The following is a 14676-nucleotide window of genomic DNA, read 5'->3' as shown; positions in this document are numbered from 1 at the left end:
AATCTGTAAAATATAGTACAACATTTATTGGTCTGTGTTCATGTTTTGTGTGAATTCCAATGGTTGTTGGAAGTTAAACTCTTTTATCAACAATCTCTTGGAGGCTCATGCAGAAGTTGTCAAGATAACAAGACTCCAAATTTTTGTCAAGGAGTGTTTCTCTGAGCTTAGTGTGATTATCCCTCACCTTCTTACCACTTTCATTCTCCTCATCCATCACAATGCTCACAGCACTGCGCACACTCTCCTTCGTGTAATGTCCATTCTCATCTTTCTGCACTTCCACACCAACCTCCAAGTTGTTCGCCATCATCCTCGCATTCAGAATCTGGTCACCAACATTGGGCAGCAGCACCAGCTGACACTGGTTCACCAGTGCCTCAGACAAAGAACCAGAACCACAATGTGTGATGAAGCACCCCACAGAAGGGTGTGCAAGAATCAACTGTTGCATAACCCACCCTCCATACACAAACCCTCTTCCTTTAACCCTTTCTTCAAACCCTTCCGGCATGGCTGATTCCACCGTCTCGAACCCCACCGGGGGCTTCACTGCTGCCAAGAATGGCTTGCCGGTGAGCTCGAGACCAAGCACCAGCTCCTGGAACTGCTCAGGTCTCAAAGTGCATTCGCTCCCAAAACAACAATAGACCACTGTCCCTGCCTCGAACCCTCCGAGCCATGTGGCGAATTTTTCCTCCAACTCGGAGGTTGGTGGCTCCAGAATAACTGGACCGGTTGCAAGCACGGGCTTCTTGAACTGGCTTCCGATGTAATCAAGATATGGCCCTTCGATTTCTCTGCATGTTCTGTATGCCAACACGTCAGCTTCATTCAGTGCGATGAATTGGCGATCGTAGAAGAGAACATCGCTCCCGAACGTGTCCTTTCTTTTCCCCGCAAAGGCACGAGCCTCGTGAGCATGAAGCTTGATGGACGAGTCTGGGTACCTGTGTTGCATATGTCAGATACCAATCACAAGTGCATAACATATTTATATACTACCGGTGTTTTTTACGTAATTGGTGCATTTTGGAGGTAAATTATGTAAATTGTCAGATTTTGAAAATATCACATAGTCAGGGTAAGGCGTGTATAGAAAACAAAACTTCAAAAGAAAAAGTCGTGTATATGACAAACGACTTCAGTTCAATCAACTTTATGTAAAAGTCGTTTCATCAAACACGACTTCTAATTTTAAATAAATGAAATTGAAGGTCATATGCTTCTGTGACTTCAGGTCTCTCTGGTTTTTTCTCTACTGTAAGCAGGCAGCACAATTTCTTAGTGTTTTCTGTGCACGGCTTAATTCTGTAGTATTTTCAAAACCTATCCATTTACGTGATTTATTTCCAAAAGTGCATAAATCACGTAAAAGAAAACCATATACTACATATCTATATCTTTAAAACCTAACAAATATAAAATGGTAAGTAATCCTACATTATTCATACTTGAACATGAAAAAGTATAATTTATTATTCATCATAAGATCTCAAAATTTCTATATTTAAAAGGTTTTTTGAATCCTAACACATAGAGTATTGATGATGATGATGAAGAGGGTACCCTTCAGGGGTTCCATGAGGTCACTTTCTGATAGGTCAATCCCTTGGTAATATCTGGCTGGTGGAAGAGTGTAACCAATCATGACAGAGCTAGCAGTGCAATAGTGCACAGCCTTGATCCCTAATTTCTTGGTCAAGGTTGGCATCCAATGCGTGAAGTCATAGAAAACAAGTTCAGGTTTGAGATCAGTGAGAAGGGTCTCTACGTCATCTTTGGTGAGATCCATGGCTGTCATGATGTTTGGTTGCAAAGGGTAAGTGACATCTGCAGTGGTTTGTGCATCAGGAGGAAGACCTTCAACGTGAGGAACTGTGACGGTGACGAACGTGATCAAGTGAGGATGCAAGTTGTATGGTTCCAACTTGGCTTGTGCTTTTGTGGGTGTGATGAAGGAGATTCTGTGACCCCTTATGGCTAACTTGTTGCATAGGTGGAGAAATGCTGTTTGGTGACCCATGGCCAGCCATGGATACATAGCTATGTGCAGAGGACGTGGCTCCATGGAAAGAAGAGAAATTGAGGAAAGTGAAGCAAAAAAAATTGCAGAGGTGAGATAAAGTGGAAAGAGAGTGAGGTTATGGAGAAGAAACGAGAGTTACGGAGATCCTTGTGGTTTTTGTTTTGTGTGAGTTTGTTTTCAATGGTTCAAAGATTTGAGTTGAAAATTGTGGTGGGTGAGCGGGTACATAGGAATCTCGTGGTCATCACATCACCTGCAAATATTTTCAGTCATACATATTCACACCCTTTTCATTTCATATTCCTGTGTACAATAAATTACATTGTTGTTTTTTTATTTATATTTATTATTATCATTTAAATATTATGTTGTATTATTAAAAGGAATTATTATTAAGTGATCGTGTTTACGAAATTAAATTTGATATATATTTTAAAACGAGTTTGAATTATACTTTGAAATGTTATATTTAATTTTTGACCAAATTACTTTCACACTTCCTTTTATTAGGTAGAAAGAGAAGAGTTACATATTCTTATAAAGTTGGTTGGTAAAAAAGTAAACATAAAAAAAATGTGGGATAGTATTTCAAAAGTTATATAAACTTTATGTTCTAGACATACTCTAAGAAGGTTCTAGCCATTCATTTCTTTTATGTTATGAACTTTTTCTATCTAACCACTATCTTTCTTTACACGGGCTCAATCATGGCAAGGTAAATGTTTGTATCTCTACTTTTGGTAACATTTATTGTTATTTTGTGGATTTCAATTTTGGAATTTTTTTTTTATAAACTCTGTCTCTGTTCCTTCACCTAACGACTTTACCTATCGCCCAACTAGCTTGTTGTTTCTAGCTTAAGCGAAGGCGTTTTTGCTTTGAGTTTGTTTTTTGTTTGATTAGTTTTTTTTTTTTCATTACCTTATTTCTCCTTTATAAACTATTTTGTATCTATCCATCATAAAAATAATAATAATAATAACACATGTTTGTTATCTGTTCTGGCTTCTTTTTTTTGTAACATCTTCCCTTATTATCTTATTTTCATGGCTAATCATGCGTTAACATTTCAATTTTATCTATATGAATAAAATTTATTTCTTACAAATAAAAAAATATGTTTTTAATTAATTTTCAAATAAAAAGGATGAAAATGAAAGCTTCTGAGAAAATTAAAATTAAAATATTTTAATTTTAACAAAAATAAAAAATTCTTTTTTTAAAAAAAAAAATGATGATAGAGAAAAAAGCCTTATTTTTATTTTCAGGCTCATGATTTTAACACTACTCATTCCCATTCTCATGCTCCTTTTTTGTTTTCTTATAAATGGTCTTAAGATTGGACTTCCAATGAAAAATGGGAAAATGAAAACGAAGCAAGCGTCGATGATACTACTGGTGACTGGAGAGGCCATGGTTAGCAACTTGATTGGGCAGACGAGGAGTTGCACCTGCAATCATAGAAGTGGGCAATGTTGAGGTGAAGCTTGTGTGTCGAGAGAATGAAGGAAAGGTCTTCAGAATGTAAGGGATGACCTAACTTTTTATCATTTGCATATCTGTTGAACTTGAACTATCTGTTAGGTATTCACACCTTACATTTCATTATATTCACTCTCATATCATTTTATGTGTTTTTGGGCCTTTTTTTTTTGTTTTAGTCTTAGTATCAAAACTAGTTGCACTCTGTATTTTTCTATCCATTTTCCCACTTTGTTTTTAAACAAGCTTTAGGCCTAGGGGTGGCAATACAGGCCAGCCTGACCCGTTTTGGCCCGACCCATTTTTGGTTCGTTAAAAACTCTAGGTGTAGGTTTAGGTATTATTAGATTATACTCTTTTCACACATTATACATGTTATGATATTACATTCATTTTGAGATTTGGGTCCTATACCCAGACTTGACAAAGCCATAGGGAAGGAAGGTTCAATGATTGGCATGTTATATATCAAATCTACTTGGCTATTTGTAAGTATTGAAATGGTTTCAATCAATATATCCAACTTGGTTATATTACCAAATAATGTAAAAATACATGCACACTTAACAAAGATTGATTTAGTTGATTTTCTTGTGATTTAAATGATGAACAAGGTAAGGGAAAAAAGATCACACAATAAATTTTATATTGGTTCACTCAATAATTGAGATACATCTAGTTTATCAGGAGATCCTAAGCCTGATCATGCACTATATCAAAAGTTTTACATAATCCCCCAATATTACACTTTTGATTAAAGCAAAACACCAAGATTCTTGAATCCCACAAGAATCTTATCCCCAACACTGTAAGAATCTCACTTACAGACCTAAAATCACACTAGGAGCAGTACAAAAGCATAAGAACAACCAAACCTGATGGAGGTTCTCCCTAGCCAACCAAACATGTGTTCTTCAAGCTTCAACCAAGCAAAAATGCTTCCAAGATCGACCAAGATCTTTAATCAAGAGTTGCAACTGTGTGATTTAGAGAGAGAAAGTTTTCCAAATTCGTATTACTATTTTTTGCGCTCAAAAATCTCAATTCGTTCCTCATCTCTATGTAAACCAAGTTATATAGTTTGGTCATAAGTGAATTCAATAGGTTGATTTGTCCGTACAATCTGTCGATTACACTTGACTTAAGTGAAATCAGTCGATTGATTAACAATTCAAATGATTGAATACATTCATTCTAAAACTATATGCAGCAAGTTTTTTAACCCGTTAAAAACCTTTTTAACATATTGAAAATGGCACACCGAGACCAAAACAACATCTAACCTATGTCATATAGTCTACGAATACAATACAACATTCAAACTTCTTGATCTTCACGTCATTTCCAGATTCAATACTATTATGACAACCTCATCTAGAGTTTGCTTTCTCTTGACATACCACATTTGCTAGGTTGCCTATCATTGTGGATTATGTTTTGAGTAGACTTTAGCTTTAGAGGCATGTGAGATTTCTTAGAGACACCCATGTAAGTTATCATATAGAAGCTCATACATTAGAAAATAGGTTTTCTCTACACCTTCTAGCACACAACGGAACGTCTATAATTTCTTTATCTTTTTCTTAATTTTTTTCATAACACCATGTATTTAATTCCAATTGCATCACATTTACATCAACATATGATGCCTCTTAAGGCATAAGCATGTATTACATCCACATTTTGTCTTTATTCATACACCTAGTTTTCATGTAAATAATATATTTGCACTCATCAGACACAACATGGATTCATTTGCATTCATGTCACATTGCATAATGTATAATACACATCTCCTTTCTTTTTTCACACCATCTTGTACATTACATATCATACATTCATATGTTGTTGTCACATGCATATAGGTATTTTCTAAATTCATCATAACATTTGCATTCTCATATCTCCTAGCATAATGCTTAACATGCATTTGTATATTGTTATATACAGTATGACAACTTGCATTCTCATTGCCACTTTGCATAATACATAGCATGCATCTGCATAAAATTTTGAAAATGCAAACAGAAAAAGAGTTCTACCGCAATAAATTCAAAATTAGTTGTTTCCCATTTTCGTTTATGAGAAAAATAAGAAATGAGAGGACAAAATAAAGTATTCTTTGGTCAAATTAGATAGTTGAATAAATGGATAAAATTTCTAAAAAAAAGAAAAAAAAGCATACTTTTAAAGCATTCATTTGATTGGCATAACATCAAAATTGTTCAAATTCATTTCCTTTTTCAACACCTTTCCACTATAAACCTTCCTTTCGTATTCCATGAAGGATTTTCATGAAAAGGGACATGCCTTAGAATGATTGTAAATTTAGTCAAGTCTTTGAACACAAAAAGAAAAAAAAAGAACACAAAGAGAAAAAAAACAAGGGACAACTTGTGAAAACATGAATCAAACCTTTTCTTGAGAATTAAACCTTTTGAAAATAAAATAATCATGATTTGAAATGGTGGATGGTCATGTTTTTTATCTGAAAAGAAAATAAAAATATTTACCCTTAACTACCCATTTTGAGCCTTAAAAAACAAATAAAAATTTCTTTCAAAATTACCCTGGACAAGGATCACCCTTATCTTGAGGTTTAACATAATTTTTGCATTTTGTTTCATTTAATTTGGGTATATCAAGAAAAGAAAAAAAAGAGAAGGAAATATTTGGACAAAAAGAGTAAAATGTCAAAATAGAAAAAGAAAACATAAAAGGTTGAAAACAAAGAAGTAAAACAAATATTAGGTGCAACATTATTCAAAGATATGTGTTGCTAATAATTATATCATTTTTTAGCCTTAACTATCCATTTTTTTCATATCCCTAGTCGTGGCCATGATACAAGTCTAATAAAGTTTACACATATCATATATTGGTTATTTTTATATGTCATAAAGTTTTAATTCAAAGAAAAACATTTTTACATGGCAACAAGTTTGTCCTAAAAGAAAGAGTTTAAGAAAAGAAGGAAAAGAAAAAAAATTAAAAAAAAAAGTTGAAAAGAAAAAGAAAAAAGAAAAAATTGAATTAAAAAAATGTGTTATGAGATTTGCTTTTCAACACCAGAGCAATTTCTTTTTTATTAACATGTTCCTAAAGCTCCTAAAATTGGCAAGAGCATTCAATCAAATTAAGGACACCCTTTTCATTCTTTCAATTCATTCTTCATGGAACTACATCTTTGTGTCCAACCATTTTTTCCTCTTTGAGCCTAAGCCCCAACCAATCCTTTTCTTATCATTATCCATTAGTCTCACTCTGAAACCCAAACTGGGATAGTTGCTTCCTTTAATATCCATACATAGGGCAAATTCACCATAAAGTTTAGGATCACATTAGGATAAACTTTTGAAGTCCTTATCATTTTAAATCTCTTCATGCCATAAAAAGATAGGGCAAAACAAACACATTTTTGTATCCTTAGACCAATCTAAACTCTTAAATTGGGCAACTTTTAGAAGTCCTCATCATTTTCTTTATGCCATCAATAACTGGGGTGAGTCCAAACACATTTTGTACCTTGAGACCAATCCAAACTTTCAAATTGGGACAATTCTCTAGTTCATCTTTGTCATCCCATCAATCATCCAATGTTGATATTCCAACACTTCCAAGACCTTTGGCAATTTCAAGCATCCCCTTCAAATAATGCTTCAAGAGAGATGATAAAATAAAGGTTTTCTAATAAATTGATGAAACCAAAGAATTTATTTCAAAGAAATGAAAAAAGAGAGAGAGAAAATGTCAAAGCATAATGATTCCATGCGTCCAAAATAACAACAAAATCGGAATCAACTATAATTTTCAAATCATAAAAAAAATTTCTAAACAAAAATTGAAAAAACACATAAGGCATTTAATGCACCATGCATAGGTTCATACTGTTAAAGAAGAAAATAGGCTAAACACATAAGGCATTATCTTAAGCCTCATTTGCGCTAATCATGTCTTAGTGTGCATTTCAATTGATGTAATGATCAAAATTAAACTGAAGTATACATGATGCCATTGATTGTCTTAAGTTCTGGAATATTTTGTGACATGTTTTGAGTGAAAGATATTTTGGTATGATGACATGATAATTCGTCCTTTTTCAAACATGAGAGTGGACCAAACTTTTGAAAATTATTAAGTGTTGTGAGCATGCGTAGAGAGTTGTGAGGAAGCATTTATTGCCATGAAATTAATTTTTGTTAGATTCTTGTTAATAAAATCACGTAATTAGATAGAAAGGATAAAGGCATTGTTTGGTATATTAAAGCCACCTAGCCAAATGACCAACCCAAAAGTTACTTATCTGTTGTTATCTTTTTTTAGCCTAATTGTTTCATTCTTTATCCTTAGCCTTTAAAGAAAAAAATATCTTGTCCCACACTTTAGCAAAGAGAACAAGTACATGTTTAGAAAAATAAAGGTATGAGATGAGATTAGTTTGGGATAGGGTATAAATGCCAGGGTATGAAATTGAATAAGTTTGGGGTAGACTTTTCTAAACAAATTGTACCCCAGGAAAGTGAATAAGTTTGGGGTAGGATTTTATAAAATCCTTACCCCAAGAAAAAGAAAAAGAGAAAAGACAACAGTTTTATGTAATAGAAAAGGGTTGCATGAAATACATGAAAAATGTGGAGTATATTCATAATAACATTCACATATGATTGTTCTCTTAGGCTTGATGGTGGTTTTGAATTCTTGGAAAACCTAATATTTTTCTAGCCAAGCCTCATTAGAAGCCTATGAAACACCTTTTTTATCTTACCAATGATGTGCATTTTATAGCTTAGATGACGGGCAAAAGTTGATGAAGTGGTTTTATAATATACAAAGTGTGAGTGATCGTTATTATAACTATACACATGTGTGCTGAGTGAAACACTATCATGATTGAAGATTGAAGTGGAAGCATGAAAATCATACTATTATGTCTCAAACTTAGTTACAAGGAAAAATCTTTGATGTGACACAATTAGGATTGAAAAGTTAGTTGATCTTGAAATGTTTTGATCAGTTGATGAGAGTTTTCAAAATCCAAAACTTTTAATCTTTCATGAGGACATGAAAATGTTTATGTTTGGGGTATTTTTATAATTGGCATTATCATGTTTTTATTTTATTTATTTTTACGTTTTATTGTTATTTTATTTTTGGATTTTATTTAATCTTTCAGGTGTTATTCCATAAAAGTGGAAAAGATAAATGTTTGGGTTATATTCTACAAATAAGTGGAATATTGAATGATCAAAGATTATCAACAATATCAGTTATTCACAAAGTTAGTTACTCAATTACAAGTCAGGATAATTAAAGAAAAATTCTAAAATATAGAGTTCCAAAAGACTAAAAAGATAAATCCAACATAAATTTCAGTACAAAATCAAGTACAAAGCTGCATGCCCAATTTAGTTTCGCGTCACCCATTGAAGGACCACTCGCCTAGTGAATCATGGTTAATTCACCCAGCGAGTCAATTCAAGCTGTGCGTTTCGAAAAATCTATAAAATGAGGGCTTGATAGAGGTCAAAACATACTTGGAGAGAAAGAAACTTGATCTAAGTACTCTTGACGGTAGAAGGCATTTTAAAGGCTGAAGGCATTCAATTTTATCATCAGTCTAGTATTCAGTACGTTTAGGAGTAACTAACTCCCTCATTAACAGGGGTTGGGTGTAATGTATTCCTAGTTCTCTGTGGATTCTTCATTCAATATAATTCTTTTCCATCATCTCTTATGTTTTCTTCTTGTTTTAACTGCATAGTCTATGAATTTTGCACATGTAGGAGTTCCTACTAATCCAAAAGACTGAAAAATCTATAAAATGAGGGCTTGATAGAGGTCAAAACATACTTGGAGAGAAAGAAACTTGATCTAAGTACTCTTGACGGTAGAAGGCATTTTAAAGGCTGAAGGCATTCAATTTTATCATCAGTCTAGTATTCAGTACGTTTAGGAGTAACTAACTCCCTCATTCACAGGGGTTGGGTGTAATGTATTCCTAGTTCTCTGTGGATTCTTCATTCAAATAATTCTTTTCCATCATCTCTTATGTTTTCTTCTTGTTTTAACTGCATAGTCTATGAATTTTGCACATGTAGGAGTTCCTACTAATCCAAAAGATAGTTTGGAAAACTTAAGTAACATAAAATAGCTATTGATTTCACATGCTAGATATAGATGTGGTCATTGGTCACTCTTAAACATCAACATATAGTTCATTAACGCAAACTTAATATAAAAATTGCTAGGCATAGAGTTTTTACTATTCAAGTTTAGGCTTGCCCACGAAAAAATCGAGATGAGTTACAAAAGATGTGAGTGTGAGAGACGAAAATAGAAATATATTGTTTGTTGTTTATACTTTGAATGGAATCATGAAACCCAATCCTGGTGAAGCTTTTATCTTATACTCTTTGAAATCAAGTTCATTTTTTCTAATTAAGTCTTTATTTTTACTTTTCAACTACTTTCTTATATACACCATGTTTTGTTATTTGTACTTTATTAGTAAATAATATATTCAGTTAAATCACATTAGTCTTCGTGGGAACGATATCTGGAATTGTCCATTGTATTACTTGTACGATTTGGTACACTTGCAAATTTCGTAAAACACATACTAAACCATAACTTTGAGGGGCATAGAGAGAACCCAATTGCTTGGAGGTGTAGGCCAGGGTGGCAATTTCCAATACGATGAGGAAAGAAAGTATGTAGACCTAAATGTCCTCCGAGAAATTGGTGAAGGAAGACAAAACAAATACATATTTCAAGCCTAACATTATCTAAAAGGATGTTGACATTGGATTGTGTGATAGGTTCTGGATAATAGACTAATCAGTGAGTATGCCTTCACTTTTTGTTTCATGTATAAGTTATGGAAATTGAAGATTTAAAGCTTTAGTTAACACCTAATGCAAGATATATATGTTTCTTGTCGAAAACAAATGATTAACACCTTTACTATTGGTTTCATGGATAATAGAAATATATATTTTGCTTTAGAGTCAATAACAATGAGGAGTTAGCATTTGGAACTTTTATATTGATGATTTGAAAAGTCAAGCTTCATTGGTATGTATTGTCATGTTTAGATCTATTTGCTTGATTAGTTTGTCCTTTATTAGATCCAAACTAATAAGTTTGCCCAATGGTATTGTTGTTTGTATTGAATATTCAAGAAATGTGATTTTCACCTCTAATGTTTATCTTACCAATGTCCTTTACGTACCTAAGTTCTCCTTCAACCTCATTTCAGTCTCACAACTTCTTAAGTCTCTTAACAATGATCTTACTTTTTCTCCTATTAGTTGTGTCATACATGATTCTCAAACCAAAGACAAGATTGATTTAGTTAGGAATGAAGCTAGTTTGTATATTTTTAATTCTAACAAACAAATTCTCAGTAACAATCATAATGCTTCTTTAAACAATTGTAGTGTCAAGATATTAATTTGTGGCATTATAGATTGGGTTATATTTCTAATGATAAACTTCTTGTTATGTAAATTAAATATCCTTATGTTACTTTTGATGATTCTCATGTTTATGGTGCTTGTCCTCGGGCCAAACAAAGAAACTTCCTTTTTGCCTTAGTAATTTCCACACAACTAAAAAAATTTAGCTTTTACATATTGACATATGGGGCCTATGTGTTGTTGTTTCTATGAAAGGTAATAAGTATTTTATTACCATTATAGATGATTTTTGACACTCCACTTGGCTAATTCCTGTGAATGATAAATCTCTTGTCAAAAAGCAAGAAAGCATATCATTAGTTTTATAGCTTTTGTTGAAAACTAGTTTAGTACTAGTGTTAAAACTATTCTCACTAACAATGGTTGTGAGTTTGCTATGCATGATTTATTCTCCAACAAAGGCATCATTCATTAGACTACCTGTTTGGAAACTCCATAGCATAATGGCATTGTAGAGGAAGCATCAACACCTATTCAACATCACTAGTGCACTACTGTTTCAAGCCAATCTTCATGCCATATTTTTTGTGCTTTTTCGTTACTCGTGCTACTTTTTTAATGAACTACATGTCTACTTTGCTTTTGAATAACGATACTCCATACGAGGAATTGTATGGCAAACCTTATGATTTTTCTACTTTATGTGTTTTTGGTTGTCTATGTTACTCCAATACTATAACTACTCACTCAAATAAATTGTCCTAAAGTTGTACCTGGAGTTTTTCTTGGTTTTGAACCTCATGTTAAAGGATGTCGTTTTCTAAATTTAAAGAATCACAAAATGAGATTTCTCGCAATGTGTTATTTCACGAAAATCATTTTTCCTACCCTACCAGTTATGATTGCATGCATGATAACAATAGTCATTTCTCTTAATTCCATATAACTACATGCACAATTATGATGATGTTCAACTTTCCACCTTTTGCTCTAATATTGTTTCTTTTGATACTTAATATGATATATCTGCCTCAAATTCCAATGTTAATGATAATTCTGATATCATTCAACCAAGATGATCCAATCGTCTTAAGAAAGCAACATATTACCTTCGCGACTTTCACACCAACAATGTTGTAAAGTATCATGTTCAAAAATACATCAATTATGATGGTTTATCCTCTTCCTTCAAGCATATTGTTCTTTCTATTTCTTTTGTCAATGAACCACGCAGTTACACAGAAGCTTCCAAGAAACCTCAATGGGTCAAAGCAATGAATGAAGAACATGTTGCCTTGGCTACTCACACTTGGATCATCACTAATCTCCCACCAGGAAAATTAGCCATTGGTTCTTGATGAATCTACAAGACCAAATATAATTCACATGGCTCAATCAAGAGGTTCAAGTCCCATCTCGTTACAAACAAATGCACTCAACTTGAAGGGTTAAACTTTCTTGATACTTTTGGTCCTGTCATAAAACTTACAATTGTACGTCTTCTACTTGTGTTAGTTGCATCAAATGATTAGATCCTAGGGCAGTTGGCCATCAATAATTCCTTTCTTCATGGTGACTACATGAAGAAGTCTATATAAAGTTGCCACCAAGTCTTTCTACTCTCAATGTACAAGCTTTAATGTTCCCTCTATGGTTTCAAGAAGGCAAGTCGTCAATGGTATTCCAAACTTTCTCAACTTCTCATCTCCGATCATTATCAATGTTCCTTCATTGATCATTCATTTTTTTATAAAACATGATGGCCCTCACATTATTGTTATACTCATCTATGTGGATGACATCATTCTCACAAAAATGCATGATGAGGAAATGAATGACATCACTAATTTCCTTCACACTCATGTTTGCATCAGGTCTCTCACGTACTTCCTTGGGCTGTAAGTAGCTAGAAATCCTATAGGCATTCATCTTTACCAATGCCAATATACTCTTAATCTTCTGCAACTAGTATGTTATATCTTTCCCCTATGCCTACACTACACTTATAGCTCACACCTCTCGGCTACATCAACAAAGTCAACCTCTCAATGAAGAACATTTTGTAATATCCCAGTCGGATATTATGAATTTAAATAAAATAAAATAGAAATAATTATTAAACATCATTTATTATAATTTTATTTTCCAAAAACGCGAGAAATTGAAAACATTTGTTTCGTCATAAAATATCTCAAAATCCAAAATTCATAAAACTCTAATACAATAAGTAAGTTCAATAATCCAAATGATTACAAAGTCTTTAAAATCCATAAAAGCATCAAAACTTTATGGTAAAATCCATAAAACCAAACCACATGGTCACCACCATGCTATCCATGTTCTACGTCTTTAGATGAATACCTCAAGATGTCTTGCTGTCACACCTACAAGCCACAACTTGTAGAACACATACAGGAAACCTACTACGGACCACACTTCGTAATGTCAGGTGAAGTTCTCAATATGAACATAATTTGTAACGTTTCAAGACTACCAAACTCGTCAGCCAAATACTGAAAGGGCAATCTATCTGGACCCATCCGTATAAGCCACAACTCAAACACTCACACTAGCAACACTCGTCAACCCGAGCCACAACTCAAGAGTTCCTCGTGTTCATCTGTCATATTGAGCCATAACTTAAGAGATGTCATTCTGAGTCACAACTCAAGGAACATCATGTGTTTAACCCCTATCCCGAACCACAACTCAAAAGATACGTTCCGAGCCATAACTCAAGGAACATCCAGCAAGCCAAATAATAACAACATTAATAATAATAATAATAATAATATTATTATTATTAACAATAATATAATAATAATAATAATAATAAAAACGGTAACAATTACAACATAATACAATAATATAATAACAATTATTATTGTTATAATAACAATAATTTTTATAACAATAACAACAATTATTATAATAATTATAAAATAATAATAATAGCAATAAAATAATAATAATAATAAAATAATAATAAATAATAATAATAGTGATAATAGTAATAATAAAATATTTTATTTTTATATTGTTTAAATTACGTGAACTAAATTATAAAAATTACAGGAAGTAAATTATATATCTATTCCTTAGACTAAATTATAAATTCCATGAACTAAGAAATGTGTACATGTTGAATTGATGTTTTGTATTTATTTTATTGGAAATCAATTCAACTTATTCAACCTATTATTAATGATCATGATACAACAGAAGGTAAAAATATCTTATAACTCAAATTTCGACCATGAGATATCTTTGTAATTACAGTAAAACAACAAAAAATTTGGAATAAATAATTGTGTTTTTTATTACATTTTATTACTAGATGCATTAGAGATCATATGAAAAACTTTCATGTTAAATAATTTTGTCATACAACTATGACAATAAAGTCATATTTTTATTTAGTTATGTTTCCTAATATTTTAATAATTACATTTAACTAGTAAACTTATTGTTTAAGTACATTAACAAATTGAGTATGAAGTAAAGGAAAACATAGACTTGAATTTGTTGAGTTCAATACATTCAAAATTTTATGAACACCAAGCTAGAGAGATTTAACAATACTTACAAATATGGATGAATAACTAAAAATCATTTATATATATATATATATATATATATATATATATATATATATATATATATGGCTCGGTACATGATGGGTTAGTTCTAAATAATTTTTATTTTGTAGTTATGATATGTACATATGTTATTAATTGGTTTCCTTAT

At 32.3% G+C, this 14676-nt stretch overlaps 1 protein-coding gene across 1 annotated transcript; it reads right to left on the bottom strand.

Moving 5' to 3' along the window:
* Window positions 1-2: 2 nt before the first annotated feature.
* On the bottom strand, window positions 3-2214 carry LOC114170574 (UDP-glycosyltransferase 79B30-like). The gene is made up of 2 exons (XM_028056082.1): window positions 1570-2214; window positions 3-951 (listed from the first exon to the last, which is right to left on the bottom strand). Exons 1-2 carry the CDS (start codon window positions 2069-2071, stop codon window positions 74-76), a joined length of 1380 nt encoding a protein of 459 aa, XP_027911883.1. The 5' UTR covers window positions 2072-2214; the 3' UTR covers window positions 3-73.
* Between the last annotated feature and the right edge of the window lie 12462 nt (window positions 2215-14676).

This window comes from Vigna unguiculata, chromosome 11 (genome assembly GCF_004118075.2).
Source record: "Vigna unguiculata cultivar IT97K-499-35 chromosome 11, ASM411807v1, whole genome shotgun sequence".
Classification (NCBI taxonomy): domain Eukaryota; kingdom Viridiplantae; phylum Streptophyta; class Magnoliopsida; order Fabales; family Fabaceae; genus Vigna; species Vigna unguiculata.
Note: the sequence above shows the minus strand (reverse complement) of the source record. Positions and strands in the feature narration are given on the sequence as shown.